Genomic DNA, 20,650 nt, shown 5'->3' on the forward strand with positions numbered 1-20,650 from the left:
GAAAAAACTTCTAAGTTGATTGAATACAAAACTAATTGGAAGAGAAAAGTAAGATTGTTTTAATTGAAAGTTCAGCCTCATATAGTATTTGATATATTCTAGTAGGTGATCAGGAAATGCTTCTTGAAAGAACAAGTAAACGTCCCTGTCAGCCCATCTCCTTCACGAAAGATCTTCATCCCTCTTTGTCAGCACATCTGTGCCATTTATCTCAGCGTTTAAACGAGACCAGTGTGTTACGTTCATCTAAAGAATCCACTTTTAGGTCTCAAGATTGAGCTCTACTGCTCTTCCATATTAAGCATCCCAACAAACTTCTGAAATGTAGTTTACAGCTATCAGTATTTGCCGATTTAGGAATTTAAAAAAAAAATTGTAAGACCAAGATGCACAGGTACATAGTTCATAAATGATCAGTAAAAGCCATCCTGTCTTTACAGCCTCTGAAATGCTCCTGTTAAGTTCATGAGTGAGTGGGAGCTCAGTGCCAGCTATAAATGATTCTTAGACTCGTACCAGGGTGAGGTTTGTGAGGCTTGGCTTTTTATACTGGGTAGTTAGGGGGGCCAGAGGAGATTGTCCTGTACGGTCAATAAGGGTATTTGCAGAGTCTCTTCAGCTCGTTTGCACTGTGGTAGCCAGAATGCCTTCAGGTATTGCCAAGTACTGTTTGAGAGTGGGAGGGAAATTTCTTTTGATAAAGGTCTACTCACTACTCACAGAGGTGAAGGAATTTAAAGCATGTGAACCATGGAGGTGAATCAGAACTATCTAAAATTTAAATCACCAGTTGTGCAAACAAGCTCACAGAGTGTCACTTGTCCATAGCCACAGACATATGAATTAATGATAAAAATTCTAATTCAAAAACCTGTCTCATTGTAAGATGATGTTCTCAACTGTAGGAGCGTGGGGAGCTGCGTCCTGATAGCTAAGGGAGGGTGGAGCTTACCTTAGCATAATCACCCTAATTAGTCTTCTGAAAACATGGTATTTTAGAGTACAGAATCTTTGGCTTTGAGATAATTTGTAGCAGTTGTCAGATATGCCAGCCCAAGTAACATCTAGAATAAGAGCACTCACAGGTGTTAATTTCAGACACGTGACTCTTAGGTTTTAAGGGCTTTGATCTCAGGCTGCTATTGCTGAGAATTTTGTTTTCAATATTCTTTAAAGATACTAGAAAAATGCATTTCATGGCAGCAAAATATAATGAATATTTTACTAATGTTCCTTATTTCTCATTTTCTAAAATAATTGAGTAACCATGACAACCTGTTGCCCAGTGAACTTGCTGTGGCCTGATTAGTTTTCTGTTATATGGCACAATTTTTGCGCTAATTATACCAGAAGATTATAAGCAGTAGTAAGAGTAGTAGTAGTGGTGGTGGTGGTGGTGGTGGTATTTTACTTTATGTATATCGTGTTTTGCCTTTATCTGTAATCTGTGCACCAAGGACATGCCTGGTGCTGTGAGAGGCCAGAAAAGGATATTAGATACCCTGAAATTGGAGTTCCTTATGGTTGTGAGCCAGTATGTGGGGGCTGGACATGATCTTGGGTCCTCTGCAAGAGCAGCTTGTACTCGTAGTTGTTGAACCATCTCTTTAGCCTAGGAGTAGTATTCTTAATTTTAGAGACTATGAAATGCATATCACAAAAGAAATTCATAATTTACTTAGTTTAATAGATAGCCTGATGTTTCTCCAGTGACACAACATAATCACTCCCAGAGTTTTTAAGGTGTTTTCTAGAAATAGTTAAGTTTGGAATGGAGACTGTTTAGAAATAAAAGCTTTGTAAATTATTGAAAATCATTGTCAGTAGATACATAGTAGAACTATTAAAAATAAGACTGAGCCAGGTACGGTGGCACATTTCTGTAATCCCAGCACTCAGAGAGGCAGAGGCAGGTGGATCTCTGAGTCTGAGGCCAGCCTTGTCAGAAAACGACAGGACAACCAAGGATACACAGAGAAACCCTGTCTTGAAGCAAACAAACAAAAGAAGGATCTGTCTCTCTCTCTCTCTCTCTCTCTCTCTCTCATATACACACACTCACAAGATAAATGAAATGTGCTGTAGAGAAAATACAGTGGTGTGTGTGTGAATGAGAATTGAAGTTAAGAGTAACTTAACTTGGAAAAATCTACTCCTGAGATGTACACCTGTCTAGTTTTTCATTGTGTACAGATCTTGAAATGTGGTAATTAATATTGTTAAGTATAGGTTGATACTGCCTTTGAAATTAAATTATCAATTGTGCATAGTCTACATTTGATCTTAGTCAAAGGCTGAGAAGCAGTTCATACTCTCTTACACATCATTTACACTTAAAAATATCACAGAGTGGGTCTGATGGCTCACTGGTTAAGAACACTTGATACTTTTGAGAAGACCCAGGTTCAGTTCCCAGCACCCACATGATAGCTCACATTATCAGCAATTCCAGTTCCTGAGGATCTGGCCTCTACATGATACATGCAAGAAACCACCCAGAAAGTAAATACATAAAGAAAAAAAAATTTTTTTAGAGAAATAATGTGTTTGTGATGTGTGTATGTGTAGAACTAGGAACTTATGCTTAAGGTGTTGACTGTGTGTGCAAGACAGTTACCATTTCCTGTGTATCACAATGGGACAAAATTGAAGCCACTGTTCTGAATTTTGCTATTGTAATTACTCTCGTAATATCAAGACTTCAGGGTAAATTATCTCAAGTTATTGCTTCCCAAACTCACCCAACTCATCTCTCACAAAACTGTTCTTCATCTATGGCTGTTTGATTCTGCTTTTGTGGCCTGAAAGCTGCTGACAAGATAATTTGAATAAAGAAGAAAGTTCAACTTGATTCTAATTTTATGGTGCGTTCTACTAAGCAGAGTCTTAAAGGGAAAGCCAGAGAAAAGAAAATGTCAGTAAACAGTTATGCTGCATAACAAAAAGAAAATGGCACACTAAATTACCAAATCACTCTTCACTAATACTGGAAACTTAGTCTGTTCTTTTTAACACAGGAATTCAGTTTCAAGTGGTCCAGGTAAAGGGTTGGGTTAGAGTGAGGCCAGCAAGTAGTGTGGCTGTGAGAACTCGAGTAAAGTAACCTTTCAGCGTAGACTTTCTTTTGGTGGTTGGGGTGCTAGGCGTGTATGAGGAAAGCGAAGTGTTCAGGATCTTAAGAAAACATCTGTTGTCTTTTTAGTTGAATAGTTACCCTTCTTGCTGGAGCTCTCCCACTTCAACACCATGACGTATCACCTGATGGAAACAGGGTAGCATAAATAGATTGCACTCAGAGTTGCTCATCCGTTCGTTTACAAGATTCCAAAACATTGTATTTATAAACTTTCACAGTAGATTTTTGGAGTTAGCAGTGTATCAGAGATTTCCTTTGAGGGGGTCAAAGTTTCATGCAAAGATTTCTAGATAATAGTTAATTATAAAGTTTTGTTTCTTTTTCAAAGATGGAATATTCAAGTTCTAGTTCATTAGTAGCTGAAACTATCTTTGAATTAGAATGTCTGTATTTCATGATAGGTTTTTTTTAAAATGTAAGTAAAATACAAGGAAGCAAGAAAAAATTTTATAATAGAATTTGCTGTATTCTAATAAATGTCTTAAAGTTTAGAGAAAAAAAATACCTTTTAGGAAATATTTAACATGTATGGATGCTCTGTTTGCATGTATGTCTGTATGCCACATGTGAATGTGATGCCTGCAAAGGTGAGAAGAGGATGTCACGTCAGATAGCTGTGAGCCTTCATGGGTGCTGGGAACTGAATCCTGGTCCTCTGAAAGAGCAGCCAGTGCTTTTAATACTGAGAGATTATATACAGAGAAACAGATCTCATATACAGGGCACCAGATCTCATTATAGATTCTGTGAGCCACCATGTGGGTGCTGGGAATTGAACTGAGGACCTCTGGAAGAGCAGCCAGTGCTCTTAATCTCTGAGCCACCTCTCTAGCTCAGGTTAAGAGATTTCTCCAGCCATGAAAACAGAATATCTTACAAATTTGACATTCTTGGGGAGGGGACATTAGTTTGCATTGACTTTTTTTTTTTTTAAGGATCTAGGTTTTGATATGTGCCATCATAAAGATATTTCTCAGTCATTATCCTGTCTCAATGTAGTTTAACAAATTCTGCCCCAAAATGTAGTTAAGAATTGAACACTGGGTGTGGTGCTGGGTGGCTTAATGGTTACGAGCCCTTGTTGCTCTTGTAGAGGACCCTAGTTCAGTTTTCCGTATCTGTACAGTAGCTTACAATAATCTATAATTCCAGTTCCAGGGAATCGAATTCAGTCTGTGACCTCTGCAGGCAACAGGCATGCACATGGTGCACATACGTACATGCAAGCAAAACACCCACACACATAAACAAAAATGAAAAAAAAGATGGAATGCTATTCGCAGCAACTGTGGGCAAAAGTGGTTCATGACATCGTCCTTGAATTTGGAGTGGATATGAATCATTTAGACAGGCGATGAATTGTACTTTTGAGGCAGTTGTTGGCTTGAGGAATATTTCACTAACGATAGTTAATATTAGTATAACTTTTTGTGTGTTTTAAAGTGTTTCTAATTTCTTAAATAATTTAATTGGAAAGAAAATTAAATGTAGCCCTGTTAGCTATAGTGATTTTATTACGACTTTATCTGCCTGTTTAGCTAGGCTTCGTGGCCTATAGCTAAGAGAGAGAAAAACTGTATTATCTACCTTCTTTCTGTTGATGCGCTGTATCTTCACACACGGTAATTCCTTGTATGATGTATTTATGCTTATAATTCTAACAGTCTTTCTCATCTGAGGCTTGTAGATAGATATTTATATGTAATATAAATTATAGATGATTATATAATTATTGTATATGTAACTATGATTTATGCCCCTCATTTTGCTACAGCACTAGGATTATTTTTTCTTACCTTAAACTTTATTTGCATTGAAGAAAGACAATTTCATCTTTAGCATAAACCAAGAAATCACATGGTTAGCTATAAAACCTTTATTTAATAAACTTTAACCTGGGCTGGAGAGGCGGCTCAGAGTTCAAGAGCACTGGCTGCTTAAATTCCAGAGGTCCTGAGTTCAATTCCCAGTATTCACATGGTGGCTTACATGCATCTATGAGATCTGGTGGTACATGCAGGAAGAACACTGCATACATAATACATAGATAGGTAGGTAGGTAGATAGATAGATAGATAAGTCTTTAAAGAAGCCAAACACTAACCTACAAATGAAAGAGTAGCACCCATTAATTATATCACCTCTAGTGTGCTTTAAAGTTTGTCTATGTTTTTCAAACAGATTTTTAACTGCTAGAAAACGCTATGTAAGTTTATACATATCAGTTGAAATGCCAGAGTAATGGCTCTCAAACCTGGCATTTGTAAAGCTAAGCTATTTTTACCAGCACTAGTCTTTTCTTCATTTTCTCCTAGCCACTGTTCTACTGTCTATTGGAATTCTTGGGCTTTTTATAATCATGTATTATTTTCACCTCGTTCTATAACCAATCCAACTTTACCTTCTCTGTCAATCTTTTCTGAGGTCAGCTACAGTGGTGTTATTTGAGAAAGGTAGAAAAGGAAAGAAAATAAGCAGCATATTAAGCAAGAGCAATAATAAATTTGAAAAGTTCTATAGAGTATTTGATCAATGCAAATTTACATGTTATGTAAATACACAGGTGGTGTCATTGATGTCTTTGGATTGCTTCAAGGAAACCGTGGGGTGTGAGAGTAGTTTTAAAAGTCACAATCTGCTTCTTCAAAGGAGAGCTGATAGAATCAATATATTAAAGTAAGATGCACACATTTGCAGTTGTGGGTAGCATAAGATGGAGCTCTGTAGGTTAGAGCTCAGCTATCTTCTCCTTCAATAATTACTCAGCACAGTCTTATTCCCTTCAGACATCTGAGGAACAGTTTGAAAATTGCAGATAATAATATTCTGAACTTTGTCAGTGATGAGCCACTGTAGTGTTTAAATATGTGTGGAGTTTTGCACATTTTGCGCTCATTCTAAATCCTCAAACAGGCCTATGTACACATGAATGACTTGGAATTGACAGTGGTAGACTTCATTGAGGATTTTTATTTTGTTAAATATCAATATTACTCAGATTACTTATATTTAAACCCAACTATTCTATGCACATTTGCATTAAGGTTGTTGGCCTAAACTGTAGGTTCTGTGACTAAGTATTAATATATATATATATATATAGCTAAGTGTGCCCATAAATAGAACATGTTTTGTACATCCTACAAATTAACTTGTAAACGTATTAGGGCAGAAGCTGCTAATCCTTTTACATTATGACGCATTTTGAAACTGTGTGGACAGGGGATGATAAATACAGTACTTGTTGATATAAAAAGAATTGATGTCAGCTGGGCATGGTTCCACACGCCTGTGATCCTAGCACTTGGGTAGGCAGAGGCAGGCAGATCTCTGTGAGTTGGAGGCTAGCCTGGTCTACAAAGCAAGTCCAGGACAGCCAGGGCTACACAGTGAGACCCTGTCGCAAAAAACAAAAACAGAACAACAACAACAACAAGAATTAATGACAGTATGTGTGCTGACGTCATGGTGTGCCAGTGCTGTGTTGCCAGTTCCCACGCTCCTACAAAACTGACAGTACTGCATTTAGGGCTGGTAAGAAAAATGGACTTGTGGCATAACACGATAGTAATTACAGTCCGTGATGGATCAAGAGTTTCTCAGTCTATTCAGAAACCCATGATCTTGGTCTGTTAAGCTATTACATTCCATACAACTCCCAAGTGTGTTCTCACGAGGGACATGGCAGGAGGTTAGAGGCCTGCGTTCAGTAGCAACATATAACCTAAGTGTACGTGGCTCCTGTCTGTCTTTCACTCACTTACTTCATACAATCCTTCTGGATCTTACCACTTGTTTCCAATCTCTTGTACATTATAGTTTAAAAGTTTTTACACGTGTCTATTTTTTTTCTCTTGTCATTTTTCAAGCGCCCATTTCATGAGATAAACCTCTTGGTTTTCCTGTGTACTGTAATCACAAGAACACTCCTCCGCCTCCTTTAAAGGAATTGACCCTTTCCCCCCAAAGCCTTTACTAAGTACTACTTTCTGTCTTTAAAAAAAGCAAAACAAAACAAAACAAAACAAATAACCTTTCAATAGTCTAAGATGCTTATTGCGTGAACTGTATAATGAATGTTTTCTCAAACATATTTGTGAATTTGTACATAATATACCACAATCCCACCCCAGCCCTTTTGTGATAGCCAGAGTATATTGTTTGCCCTCACGAAATCTTTGTCCCCTAGTTCTCAGACTAGTGTTCCTTGGAGTGAGCCATTTAACACTGTACTTTCTAACTAAAAAAAGGCTGATTCTAATATTACTTTTAGGATTAAATTTTTATGATTTTTGTTGTTTTTAGTCAAAATCTAAAGCTAGAATTCAAATAGAACCTTGGTGTGCTTTAAACTTAGCATAACATTAACCTTCTCTGAAAATTTGTATTTTCTTGGGTGTTAGGTGTATCTGTTATAGGTTAGGTTAGGTGAGGTGGCACATACCTTTAATCCCAGCACTCAAGAGGTAGAGACAGGAGGATCACTGTAAGTTTAAGACCAATCAGGTCTACATAGAAAGTTTCAGGACAAATAAGGTTATGCATTGAGCATCCCCTCCCCCAATACTTATCTGTTGACATAGATTGTTGGAAGGAATATGAACAAATTATTTATTGGGGACTTGCTTTTATTTTAATACAAGGTTAAGATTCTTTATAAAGATGTTGACAAAAGTGTTAGTTTATGTAGTACTTGAAATAAAAGTAGATTGACAGGATTTCCTTAAAAATCTATGGTTTATAAAATAAAAAACTTATAGGTGGTGCATGACAGTTAAATATGCAGTAATGTGTTCAAATACCTGTAGTTAATTCAGTTAATTTTTGATCCAGGTCAATGTAGCATGTTGAGTAGAGGAAATTGAAAGAACATTTGGACTTTGAGATTGCACTAAATTAAATTCCGTTTTGACTCTAGCTTTATAGCACTAGTAGCGCACACCTCACACAAGTAGTCATTCATAGTAATAACTACATGCTGGCCTATAGTGAAGGGGCGAGGGGGAGGGAAGATGGCTCTTTGTCTTTAAGAATTCAGAGCGAGAGCTTGCTGTGGTGGTGCAAGCAGGTGGATGTCTGCCTGTCTCCCCGCTAAACATAATCTATGAGTGTGCTTACCATAATTGTTCTTGAGTAGAATTGCTAGGCATTCAGGTAAATGGTCTCTTAGTTTGAGTTAGATATATCAGTTTGTGTTTTGTCTCTATTTTCTTATCGAAGCTTACTTATGGACTAAGTATGTATGAATAATAAAAAAACAGGAAAAGTTAAATTTTTCTCTCTTCTGCACTTAAGAGTATCAGGGACTAATTATTCTCAGACTTCTCACTTTTTCTTAAGCCAGATTCTGTAAATGTGAGTTTAGTTATATCTTCTAAATAAATTGCATGTCAGTGATTACATTTGCATCCTGTGGGCACTGTTGAATGTTTTATTTGTCCTCAAAAGTAAAAATGATTTTTATATTGACAGTAATAATTTTGCATATTTAAGAACATAATTTAAAATGTGTCAACTTATTTTCCTTAGACACCAGAGAAGAAACAATCTGAGTCATCCAGGGGAAGAAAGAGAAAAGCAGAAAATCAGAATGAAAGTAGTCAGGGTAAGCAGACTCCGTCTTTCTTCAGAGACTGTGCACACTTACAACTCACTACTCTGATTTTTAACTAATTAGGATGGTAACTGTTGAATAAGTGGCGTTGTGGTTTGCAGATTTTGTATCTGGTATGTATTCTCTGTATTTATGATGGCTTAGGACTGTACTTCTCATAGAAATAGTAAAAACTCGAAACTACAGGCCTTTGTACTGTGTCGTTAGCTCACGGTTAGTGGTTGTGAGCTTTGGCACTTCCATGTTGATTTGGGTGTAAGAGTCTGGTAAGCATTTCTTTATCTCCTTTTATTTTTCCTTTTTCATATTAAATACAATATTAAAATGGCTTCTTTAAAAAAATACAAGCTTTACATTTAACTTTAAAACAAGCAATCTGTTCTCTTTTAAAAAATTTTAAGAATAGATTCTAATTAAAGCATCTGTGTTTTATAATGCTCATTTTTCATTCTTGTATATATAAACTTGTGATATAAACTTAAGTTATTTTGTTAGACTATACATGATCTCTAAAATTGTGTGTGTGTGTGTGTGTGTGGTGCTTGTGCATGTGTGTTTGCAGGTGAGTGTGTCTGTTCATGTGTACAGGGGCCAGATTCCTCTGTCACTTTCTGCCTATTTCTTTGAGGTAGGGTCTCTCCTTGAACCTAAGGCTCATTTTTCTTGATTGGGCTGGAAGCCAGCAAGCCCCAGCAATCCTCCTGTTCCCACCCTGCTTGGAGCTGGAATTTGTAAGGGGCCTGGTTTGTTATGTGGGTGCTGAGACCCATCAGTTCTAGGACTTAACTTGATCATGTAGTAAGCACTTTTAGTCACTGAGCCAACACTCTGGCCCAGAAGACATGGTTTCATATCACAAACTGATATTATTTGATTTGGGCCCTGAAAAGATAGATAGAAACTTGGGCCCCTCGGTCATTTGTATTGGTGATTTTATGCATAGGAATTGCATGTTTTGGGGCCAGTCTTTAGGCTTATGAGCTGCCTTGCCATTCTACACATGGCACTGGAGTCAAAGGGTGTTTGTTGTTTGCAGCAGTTGTCTTGGGCCTCTTTAAGGTGTGTGGTATGTTGGATCTCAGCTTTCAGTTGCTCCGTTTTGTCTTGGAATAGGCCCTCCAGCCTGTGGCTAGGGAACATGTAACTTCATTGTAAAGGAACATTAACTCATTTCAGCAACAGACTCAGAAAGTAAACTTCCAAATAGGGTGAGGCGTCTGCGTTGGTTTAGCTATCTTGTCTTTAAGAACTAGTGTAAAACATTGAGGTGGCCATTGAGATTGCTTAGTTAAAGACACTTGCCACCATGCCTGATGACTTGAGCTCAGTCCTTGGCGCTTACATGATAGAACAAGAGAACCAAGTCCTGCAAGTGACCTCTGACCTCCACATGTATACTGCGTGCCACTCCTTACCCCTCACACTTCCAGACACTAAGTACATTGAATAAGAGTGCAGGCCTTTTAAGTGTCTGGTCTGCTGCCCACAAAAATGCCTGGTGTTCTTGGTGAAGATGGTTGTCTAAATTGGATCTCCTCATTTTTTCCTCACTGAGCATTTGCTTTAGAATGACCCTGGCTTATTTTCTCTTCCACCCCACCCTTCTGTGAAGTGAGTTTCAAGCCCAGAGGCAAACCTACCATGTCACCTCATGACTGTTAAGTCGTGTTTCCATTCCATAAGCAGTGATATATAATAGAAGTGCTGTATAATAGAAGTGCTGTTGCTTTAGGAAATCAGACCGCCTCTGAAACCAACAGTGGGGTAACTTTCTCCTTGACAATAATGGACCTTGGAGGAGTGGTTCTTGGTTAAAATCAACTTCTGATGAGGGAAATACCAATCGGGAGTGCAGCTAGATAGGAGCAGGCTCCTCCTGAAATGAGATGTCATATATATGGGAAAGGATATAATGTATGCATATAAATTTGGGCTCTAGTAGAGAAAAAGAATTAGGGAAATAACTTCTAGGTAGGCAACACACATCTTTTCTTCACTAACAGATAGTGTCTCTTCCAAATCTTCAGGGATGTTATCAGAGACACAAAGAGCATCTGTTTAGGATAAAGACTGACTGCTAAATCAATTGATATGAAAGTGTTGGTCACAGTTCTGGATAGCATTTGTTGTCCTGAGTCCTCACAGTGTCTGGCCCTCAAGATGTGTTTGTTGTGCTGATAAGAGAGCTCCGTTGATAAACTCTCTTTGTAGACCAGGCTGCTTTACAGAGATCCTCTTGCCTCTGACTGCCCAAGTGCTGGGATTAAAGGCATGTGACACCACCACCACCACCACCAGGCATAAAAGACTTATTATTAAGAAAGGTAGTATTTTCACACCTTTAATCCCAGCACTTGGGAGGCAGAGGCAGGAGGATTTCTAAGTTTGACGCCAACTTAGAAATCTACAGAGTGAATTCCAGGACACCTAGGGCTGCACAGAGAAATCCTTTCTTCAAGGGGAGAAAAAAAAAATCCTTTAAAACTAATGGAAACTCGGGCTGGAGAGATGGCTCAGGTTAAGAGCACTGGCTGTTCTTCCAAAGGTCCCAAGTTCAATTCCCAGCAACCACATGGCTCCTAACCATCTGTAATGAAATCTGGTGTTCTTTTCTGGCCTGCAGGCATACATGCAGGCAGACTACTTTGAAAATAATAAATGAATCTTAGAAAAAGAAAAAAAAAGTGTAAGGAATGGTGTGACCTGTGATGACCCTACTTATCAATATGGTTATAAGAACAGCTTTTAAAATGTGGACTTTTAAAACATACATCCTGTTAATTTACAACAAACACATTTTAGATGAAGTGAGACCCTAACTCAAAAAAGAAAAAATGAAAAGAAAAATCAAAACATATTTTACAAAATAATATGACAATAACTATGTTGTCTGTCCAGCAGACTAAATTTGTGTTTGTATCAATCAAAGCTGGTTTTCATCATCGTTATTAATAAAGTGTGGCTTAGTTTGTCAAATACAAACTAATTTGTCTTTTCGGTTTATTGATTTTTAATAAGGAATATTAGTAATGTTTTGAAGATTAAGTTCCATTTGCTGAGGGTGTGGCCATGCTGCTCAGTGGTAGAGTACCCTTAGCATAACTGAAGCCCTGGGTTCAGTCCCCAGCAATCTCTCTCCAACAAGGAAAGGAGAAGGTGGGAGGATAGAGAAGGGAAGAGGGGTGTGAGAGAAGGAAGCAGGGAGTCCTTAATGTTATTTGTCTGAGTTTTCAGGAAGTGCCACACTTCCATAAATTGGTATGTATCTATTAAACTGTGGTTTGATGAGGTTTTATAAATGTTTAAAGACTTAGTATTTTTAATACTCTTACCTTATTTAAATGCCATACACTTTTAAACTAAATAGTTTTTATATGCTTTTAATTAAATAACTTGTGTTTTAATTTGACACTTTTCTCTTTTTGATGTAATAAACGGTAATAACGACTGTCTTTTAAATCTATGCATTTCAAAAATATATTTTAGGAAAAAGTATTGGAGGACGTGGCCACAAGATTAGTGACTATTTTGAGGTAAGTTTGTTAAGAATTATTTCTAGTTCCTAATTCAGTAAAGTTGTTCTGCAAGTTGATAATCTTTTCTTTGAAGCACAAGGTCAGCTTTTGAGAAGAATATTAGTATTTCTTTCCTCGGAACATTGAAACATGAGAAAATTTCAGAGCACTTTCTTACATTCTTACTTAAGTGAGTCATACTGTAGGTAAACTTAGCTCTAGTGTTCTCTTTGCAGATGGAGAAACTAAAGACAAGTAAAGTAGCTGCCCAGATGATAGAATAAATTGGAGTAACAGAGTAGAACCTGTGATCTTACTATGTCATTTCAACATGGGCTTTATCATCTAATGGCAACATTAGATGAACCCTATGGGTAGAGGTTAAAAGGTTAAGAGGCCCTGAGAAAAAAAAAAGTTATGTTTTTAGTCTTTCTTAATCTAGACTATTTCCTTGATTCTGCATACTTTAGGTTTCCAGTTCCTATTTGAAAGTACTGATTTGCTTGTTAAAACAACAAATGTTACTACTTCAGTAGAAAAACCTGTCTTCACTATTGAGTGAGAGCAGAATTGGCTGATTAAGACAACAGATAAGTTCGGACAGCACATATCTCCAGAAATTTGTTTATTTGTTTTGTGGGAGAGGGAGTAGTGTTTTTGTTTGTTTGTTTGTTTTGGAGGTTAAAAGAATCTAGTGTAAAACTGTTTCTAGCCCCAAATTATCAACTGCTCTTTAGTTGAGTTGAACCACTCAAGGTGAATATCATAAAGAACTTGTAGGGGTGAAATCAAATAATCATAGGCTCTTGAATGCTATTGTGTGCTGGATGATAAGCTAAACACTAGATAAATTGAGTAAAGAAAAATCCTTGGGTTGCAAGAAGTTGTTTCGTGAACACACTAGCCAGTTCCCATTTCTGCCATTCATATCAAACTTAAGTTAAAATTATAAAAGATGGCATAGACAGTAAAGTCTGCCCCAAGAGGAACCGTGCAGCAGTCAACTGTCTATTTCTTCTGTTCTCGCCTCAGAAGCCTGAGCTAGGGAGAAAGCCCTGTGGGCAGGCTGCTGGCTTTAGTGTGCAATGGAGGCATGCACTTCATGAGAAGGAATGGCGTTTGTCCTATATAATCATTTTATGTAATGCACTGAATATTTGGATATCATAACAGATCCTGTGAATAATGATTCTAAGATGGTCATGTTCACAGAAACCACATAAAAATTTTTACATTTCTTGGGATTAGAGACTTTTTGGTTTCCTTTAAATAATAATTTAAATAATTTTCCTTTAAATAATAATAGGGAAACTTTGCTGATCTTTTGAGGAACCAGATAAATATGTTCATTTTGGGGGTGATTTATTTGTCTTTGACACAGTAACAAGTTGTAGCCAGAAGATAAAAGTAGTGAGTTGTCATTGTTATATCATGTAGTCTTAGGTTTTATATAGCTGACCTTGCTCTTGCTTTTTCTGGACCCACTTAAATGACTGATTTTATCTGAAGCAAAGTATAATTAGGTCTGGAGATATAGACCATCTGTGTGAGGCTCTGGGTTCACGCTCCTGCACTAGAAATAAAGTAAGATATATTTGAGTTAATTCCTTAGTGCCAAGTCTAAAATAGTGACTGTGCTTTCCTATTTCTTTTTCTCAGTACCAAGGTGGAAATGGCTCGAGTCCAGTAAGAGGCATACCTCCTGCAATCCGTTCTCCACAAAACTCACACTCACATTCCACTCCTTCCTCATCTGTAAGCTTTTACTATTCAAGGTTTTAATGCATTGTCTTTGTCTTGGAGGTTATATATATTGAATAACTTATAATGTATTCTTTTTGTTGGTACTGCTTTTGTTTGTTTGTTTGTTTGTGTTCGAGACAGGGTTTATCTGTGTAGCCTTGGCTTTGTAGACCAGGCTGGCCTTGAACTCACAGAGATCCTCCTACCTCTGCCTCTTTGAGTGCTGAGGTTGCAGGTGTGAGCCACTGCACCTGGCTTGTTGACACTTTCCTATAGTCAAATTTGTGTTTTAAAAAGGAGATCACGGGGGCTGGAGAGATGGCTCAGAGGTTAAGAGCACTGGTTGCTCTTCCAGAGGTTTTGAGTTCAATTCCCGGCAACCACATGATGTCTCACAACCATCTACAATGAGATTTGGTACCCTCTTCTGGCTTGCATGCATACATTCAGGCAAAATACTGTATACATAATAAATAAATCTTAAAAAAAAAAAAGGAGATCACTTCAGTGACAGTTGAATCTTCTTTAATGATCTGATTCTTCTGGAACTTTTATTTTTGAAAATGAGTGTCTTGGCCAGGCATTGTGTTGCATGCCTGTTATCCCAGCACTTAAAAGAGAGGGAAATATGAGTAAGATTTCAAGGTCAGGGCTAGAGAGATGTCTTCTTGGTTAAGAAAGCACTGTCTGTGGCTGTTCTTCTAGAAGACTAAGATTTGATTCCTCACAAACATCTCTAACTCCAGTACCAGGGCATCTGAAAACACTTTCTGGCTTCCGTAGGTAGAGAGAGAGATAAAAATTTTAAAATCAAGAAACTTAGAGTCATAGCTATACAGAGAGTTGGGCTGTCCTGGGCTACTTGGGAGCCTGTCTCAGAATTTTAAGAAATGAGTTTTAAGCTGAAGCTTTCCTAGATTAATTGATTGTATGTATTCAAGAAGTGTTATTAAAAAAAAACAAAAACCTTGTAGAGCCTGTGGAGTAAGGTAAATACTATAGCATCTCTATATTCAGTTACTAATTTCTGATTTTTAACTTTGTTATTGATTACATTTAACATGAAAATAATCATGAATCATTTAGAGCAATTCTTTTTTTAATTAATTATTTATTCACATTACATCCTAATTGTAGCCCTTCTCCTTCCCTTTTCACCCTAAAAAATTATAATTTATTGACATCCCAGTTGTAGCTCCCTCCCTCATCTCCCAGTCCCATCCCTCCTCCTTCTCCCCTATCCTCCTCCCCTATTCCTCAAAAAGGGGGAATCCTCCTCCTGTACCATCTGACCCCAGCCTATCAAGTCTCATTAGGATTGCCTGCATCCTCTGTAGCCTGGCAAGCCTCCCCCAACCCCTACCACCACCAGGGGGAAGTGATCAAAGAGCAGGCAACAGAGTCCATGTCAGAGACAGCCCCTACTCCCCTTACTAGGGAACCCACTTGCAGACTGACCTACCTGTTGGGTACATCTGAGCAGGGGTTCTAGGTCCTCTCCATATGTGGTCCTGGCTTGGTCCATCTGTGGACGTTGACTATTTAGCTAGAACAATAACATTGGCTTTCAGTATTTGAAAACAAATTATAAGTTGGTAAAAACCAGACTTTCTCTTACTTGTTTAAGCACCCTTTCATTATTTCCTATATCTTCTACTCATTGTCTGTTAGACTTGCCTAGTTATGTCTTACTCATTTTGTTGCTTGGGATACAATACATTGCCATTTGGGAAGGAAGGCTTAAGACTCAACTGTGAAAGCGGATGCAGCATTGATGCAGTGTTGCCATCCACTGTTTTCAGATTTAAACCATGAAACTCGTTAATGAATAAAATTTTAAAGTACTTATAACCATGTATTATGATTCTAGTACTAAAATGTCCGTATTCAGACTTAAGATTCCTTCCTCTCTCCTTCCCTCCCTCTTCTCCCCTTCACTCTCCCTTTCTTTCTCTGTCTCTCCCTCATCTTGTTCTCTCTTTCCCTCTCCCTTCCTTTCTCTCCAGCTGTCTCTTCAGGGTCTCTATATGCCTAGCCTGGGAGCTACCTGGGATTATACACATGAGCTACTGTGTTTCAGTGATTTCTTCTTTTAGTCAGGATAATATTTTTAATACTTTTGTTCCAGGCCATACTTTGTTTATAAAGCACTAAGCTTTTATGGATCTGAGTAATCCCCTTTAGGTCAAGGAATGTAAGGCTGTTCACACTGGCTCTCATACAGGAGATTCTCAAGAATGCTTGTTGAATAAATGATGACCAAGAGTTTTAAAAAGGTATTACAAGATAAATATCTTCAGAAAGCCAGGTGTGGTAGTGCATGCCTTTAAATCCCAGTACTCAGGAGCCAGAGGCAGGCAGATCTCAGTGAGTTTGGGACCAGCCTGCTCTACATATTAAGTTCCAGGACTGCCAAAACTGTTGTACAGAGAGACACTATTTCAGCACCCCATCCCACCCCAAAAAAGAAAAGAAATCTTCAGAAATGTTAGGTAATTGTTGCTGAGTAGAAATGTCTTTTTCCCTGAGGTAGAAATTTTACCATATTTTTCAGGTTCGACCGAATAGTCCTTCTCCTACTGCATTAGCTTTTGGGGACCACCCTGCTGTACAACCAAAGCAGTTATCCTTTAAGATCATTCAGGTAAGTGATAGTTTTACAATTTTGCTATGACAGTTAGGAAACTTCTGACCATGTTTATATTAACAATTAAAATATTTATGGTTTGTTTTAGATAGAATTGTAAAGTAAAATTAAACGTAAGAGCTGACTAAACCAAGCATTTGTAGGTAGGAGGAACTGAAGCATTCATCTTACCATGAGCCTGCAAATGTCTCAGGCAATAAAATAACCAGAGCGGGCACCACATGTCAGTTTTGCTTACTGAAGGGCTTTGAACCTGCATCCAAGTACACATGTATAGTGGATGTCTTCATGATGTTGCTGTGTTGGTTGTAAGTGAATACCATAGAAGACATCTTAGTGTCTATGTTTATACCATTTAGAAAAAAATAACATCTTGGACATAGTAATTTCATTATTATTACTATTAACATTCAGTTTTATGAATTTTAAACATATCACACTTTGGGGGAGGTTTTTATTTTTTGTTTCTGCTTTGCTTTTGGTGCTGAGGATTGAATTTGGGCCCCAGTGCAAGTAATAGGCAGATACTCTGCCACGAAACTGTACACCTAGTCCTAGTTGTTTGTTTGTTCTTTCGTTCATTCATTCATTCATTTTACATGGGGCAGTTTCTGACTAATGCCTTTTCAGACTTGAGATTAGAGAGTTGATGTGTTGATTGAGCACCTTGCCTCCACAACTATATTTCCTTTAGACTTCCTGGGTCACACATAAAGTGCTCTTGTGCATGTATCAAAACTTTCTCTGAGCTGACGGTGGTGCCGCATTGTTCTTTTAATCCCAGCACCCTGGAGGCAGAGGCAGGTAGATCTCTTGAGTTCAAGGCTAGCCTGATCAAAACATATCCATCATATAAATATGAGCAGTTTTTACTTGTCAGGTATAAACAGATTAAAAACTGGTTTTACAAAGATACACTGGAGTAATGTATATGTGAAACATCTGTGTATGCACTTTAATAAATTTTACACAAAATTTTCAGCATTTACACTTCAGAAGCTTAAAATTACACTAAGATATCTGGGGATGTCTTTTTACATACCACAGACTATTGTTTTTGGTTGTTTGAAATTGGTAAAATATGCCTTCACGTTTATGCTTAATAGTGTATATGATAGAGTTAATAAAATATCTTTCTTTCATTTAGACTGATCTTACAATGCTGAAATTGGCAGCATTAGAAAGTAATAAAAATCAGGACCTGGAAAAAAAGGAAGGTCGGATAGATGATTTGCTCAGGGTAAGTAATATGTCATGGAGAGGAAATTATGCAACTTATTTTGGCAGCAGTGAAACTATTGAGAAAATACTAAATATGACAAAGTGTTCTGTATTTCAAAACTAAACTTTTCTACTACTAAATGGATGTGATTGAAATCCACCTTATGGGCTAGAAAGATGGCTCAACTGTTTGCCTCTGCAATCACCTCTACACCTATATACAGATACACACACTAACTAAAGCACAAACAAATGTTGAAAATACCCACTTTATAGTCAACATACTTTATTAGTTCTATGAGTGTGAATTTAGAAATTGTTGAAGAGATAGAAGTAGGTTTGTAAATTTTCTTTGATCATCTACCTCCAGACAGATACTCACTTACTGTTAAATAGTTTATTGCTCTCTGCCTGACATTTGATACCACTGAGGAAGGACTTACTACCATAGTCCTGTGAGATTTTTAATGAAACCTTTATTTTAAAAAATAAATTCAGGGATTGGTGAGTTTGCTCAGTGGTGGCTCTGGTGGCACACACCTGTAATGTTAATGCCCTGGGAGGCAGAAGCAGGCAGATCTCTGTGAGATCGAACCCAGCCTTTGTAAACCAGCTTTTGTAAACCAGTCCAGGACAGCCAAAGCTACACACAAAGAAACCTTGTCTCCAGGGGGAAAAAAAAAAAAGAAATAAATAAAGAGAACGCTTGCTGCTTACACAGAGCCCTTGGTTTGGGTTCCCAGAATCCACCTGGTAGCTCACAACTCTCTGTAACTCCAGCTGCAAGGATTTGAAGCACGCTGGCCACCGTGGGCACCTCATGCATGTGCACCGATATACATGCCAGCAATATGCGTACATATACACACTTACACAGAAAATAAAGCTGTAAGGTATTTGGCAAGTGACTTTGCAAATAAAGGTGCTTGCTATGCAAGCCTGAAGACCTAAGTTTTATCTCCAGAACTTACATAAAGGTGGAAGGAGAGAACTGACTTCACAAAGTTGTGATTTGCACACAAACACGAAGGCACATGCATTCACGCACTCATACACATACATTGTGCACATACACAATAAAATCTAAAAGCAGACCCAAAAGTATACTTAGAGTAAGGCATAAGGCAGGTTTTCTTGTCCTTTGCCACTCATTAGGATCACAGAAGTACTAATGTTGAACCCTACCAGTGTGGAGTTCTGATTAAATTGACATGATGTAGCTTGGATGTTGATAATTTTAAAAGCTTCTATCAACTGTTGTGATTTAAACCAGCACTCAGAGCCAGTGGCTTAAAAAATTAATAAAACCAACATCCATCATGCCATTGTACCTTTGGAACATTGCTGTCACATCTCTTACTGCTGACCACTCTCCTGGCATCAGTCATACATCATCATTCCTCTGTGCTTCTTTGTAGTTATGTTGGATATGTGTGTGTGTATTTTGTGTGTGCATGTTCATGTGTGTGCGTGTGTCCCCACCTGCTTTGAGATAGGGTCTTTCATCGGCCCAAAGCCCAGCAGTTAGACTAGACGAGCTGGCTGCTGGCTGTATTCTTCTCTAGTGCTGGGACTACAAGCCCCTACTATGCGTTCTGGGGATCAAACTCAGATCCTTGGACTTGCATGCTCTTTAATGACTGAGCCATCTTCCCAGCCACTGTGTAGACTTTCTTTTTAACAAATTCTTACTTGTTAAAATTGTCATATATGGATCCTTTGCTCTTTGTTTTTACTGAACATTATATGTGAGAAACACACCCACACTGGTAAATATAACTAGATGTTACTTTTCATTGCTGTGATAAAATGCCTGAGCAAATCAGCCTACAGGAAGATTTATTTTGGCTCACAGTTTTTACAGATTTTAGTCTGTGGTCTCTGGGCTTCAGTTTTCGGGCCCAGAGAAGATAGGGGCATCATAGTATGAGGACCTGGGGCATCATAGTATGGGCCCTTGGTAAGATAGGGGCATCATAGTATGAGGACCTGGGGCAAATCAGCACGTACCAGAACAGAGCAGTATTACTTCACAACAGCCAGGAAACAAAAACAGGAGGGTCAGATAACAGACACACATTTCAAATTTAGCTTCCAGTGGCCGTGTACTTCCTTTACCAGCCTACTGTTAAAGGTTTGCTCGTCTGTAAGTTTATCAAATGGTTAATCCTCGGATGAAGTAAAAGCCCTTTGATTCCATCATGGCACAAGCTCCCATTAGCTGTCAGCCATCCCTTGAGTGCTTGAGCCTCTGGGGTGATTTTATAGATCCAGCCACCACGCTGCGGTTTGCTTCTCCCTGTTCCTGAACTAAGGCACTAAGGAAGCATCCTTCAGCTCTGGGCTGAGGCTTTGTCTCTGACTCTTCTAATACAAAGAATTCTGCCAAGCATTTGTCAGTACGTGGCTCCTAGGACAAATGCAGGATTTTGCTGTTGTGAGCATAGGAAACAGGAATAGACGAGAGCACAGGGTGTGGGCATCCTGTACATTATGACACCAGAATTTAATGTAACAACTGTTGCTTATTGTGTGCCAGGCCCTCAAATACTCTTCTTCCTGAGGGCTGATGAACAGCTGTAATGTGGCATCTTGTGTTTTTGTTACACATTTCTGTTGACTGGCTGGTGTTCAGCATCTTTTAAAAAACATTTTTAAAAATAATTAGTAGATATTTGTCTTGTTTTCTGTGAAATAAGTAAAGATATAGGGTCTCATCATAGCTTAGCTGAGGCTGGCCTTGAATTCCAGATCCACCTATATCCCCAGTGCTA

The 20,650-nt window shown here is 38.1% G+C and overlaps 1 protein-coding gene across 1 annotated transcript in view; it reads left to right on the plus strand.

Moving 5' to 3' along the window:
• Positions 1 to 20,650, plus strand: part of Tlk1 (tousled like kinase 1) — a 107,800-nt gene that overhangs the window by 52,988 nt on the left and 34,162 nt on the right. Inside the window, exons 4-8 of the mRNA XM_021639229.2 lie at positions 8,666 to 8,741; positions 12,237 to 12,283; positions 13,925 to 14,020; positions 16,563 to 16,652; positions 17,803 to 17,895. Coding sequence (XP_021494904.1) covers positions 8,666 to 8,741; positions 12,237 to 12,283; positions 13,925 to 14,020; positions 16,563 to 16,652; positions 17,803 to 17,895 — 402 coding nt within the window. The remainder of the gene's footprint in view (positions 1 to 8,665; positions 8,742 to 12,236; positions 12,284 to 13,924; positions 14,021 to 16,562; positions 16,653 to 17,802; positions 17,896 to 20,650) is intronic.

This window comes from Meriones unguiculatus, chromosome 8, assembly GCF_030254825.1.
Source record: "Meriones unguiculatus strain TT.TT164.6M chromosome 8, Bangor_MerUng_6.1, whole genome shotgun sequence".
In the NCBI taxonomy this organism is placed as follows: domain Eukaryota; kingdom Metazoa; phylum Chordata; class Mammalia; order Rodentia; family Muridae; genus Meriones; species Meriones unguiculatus.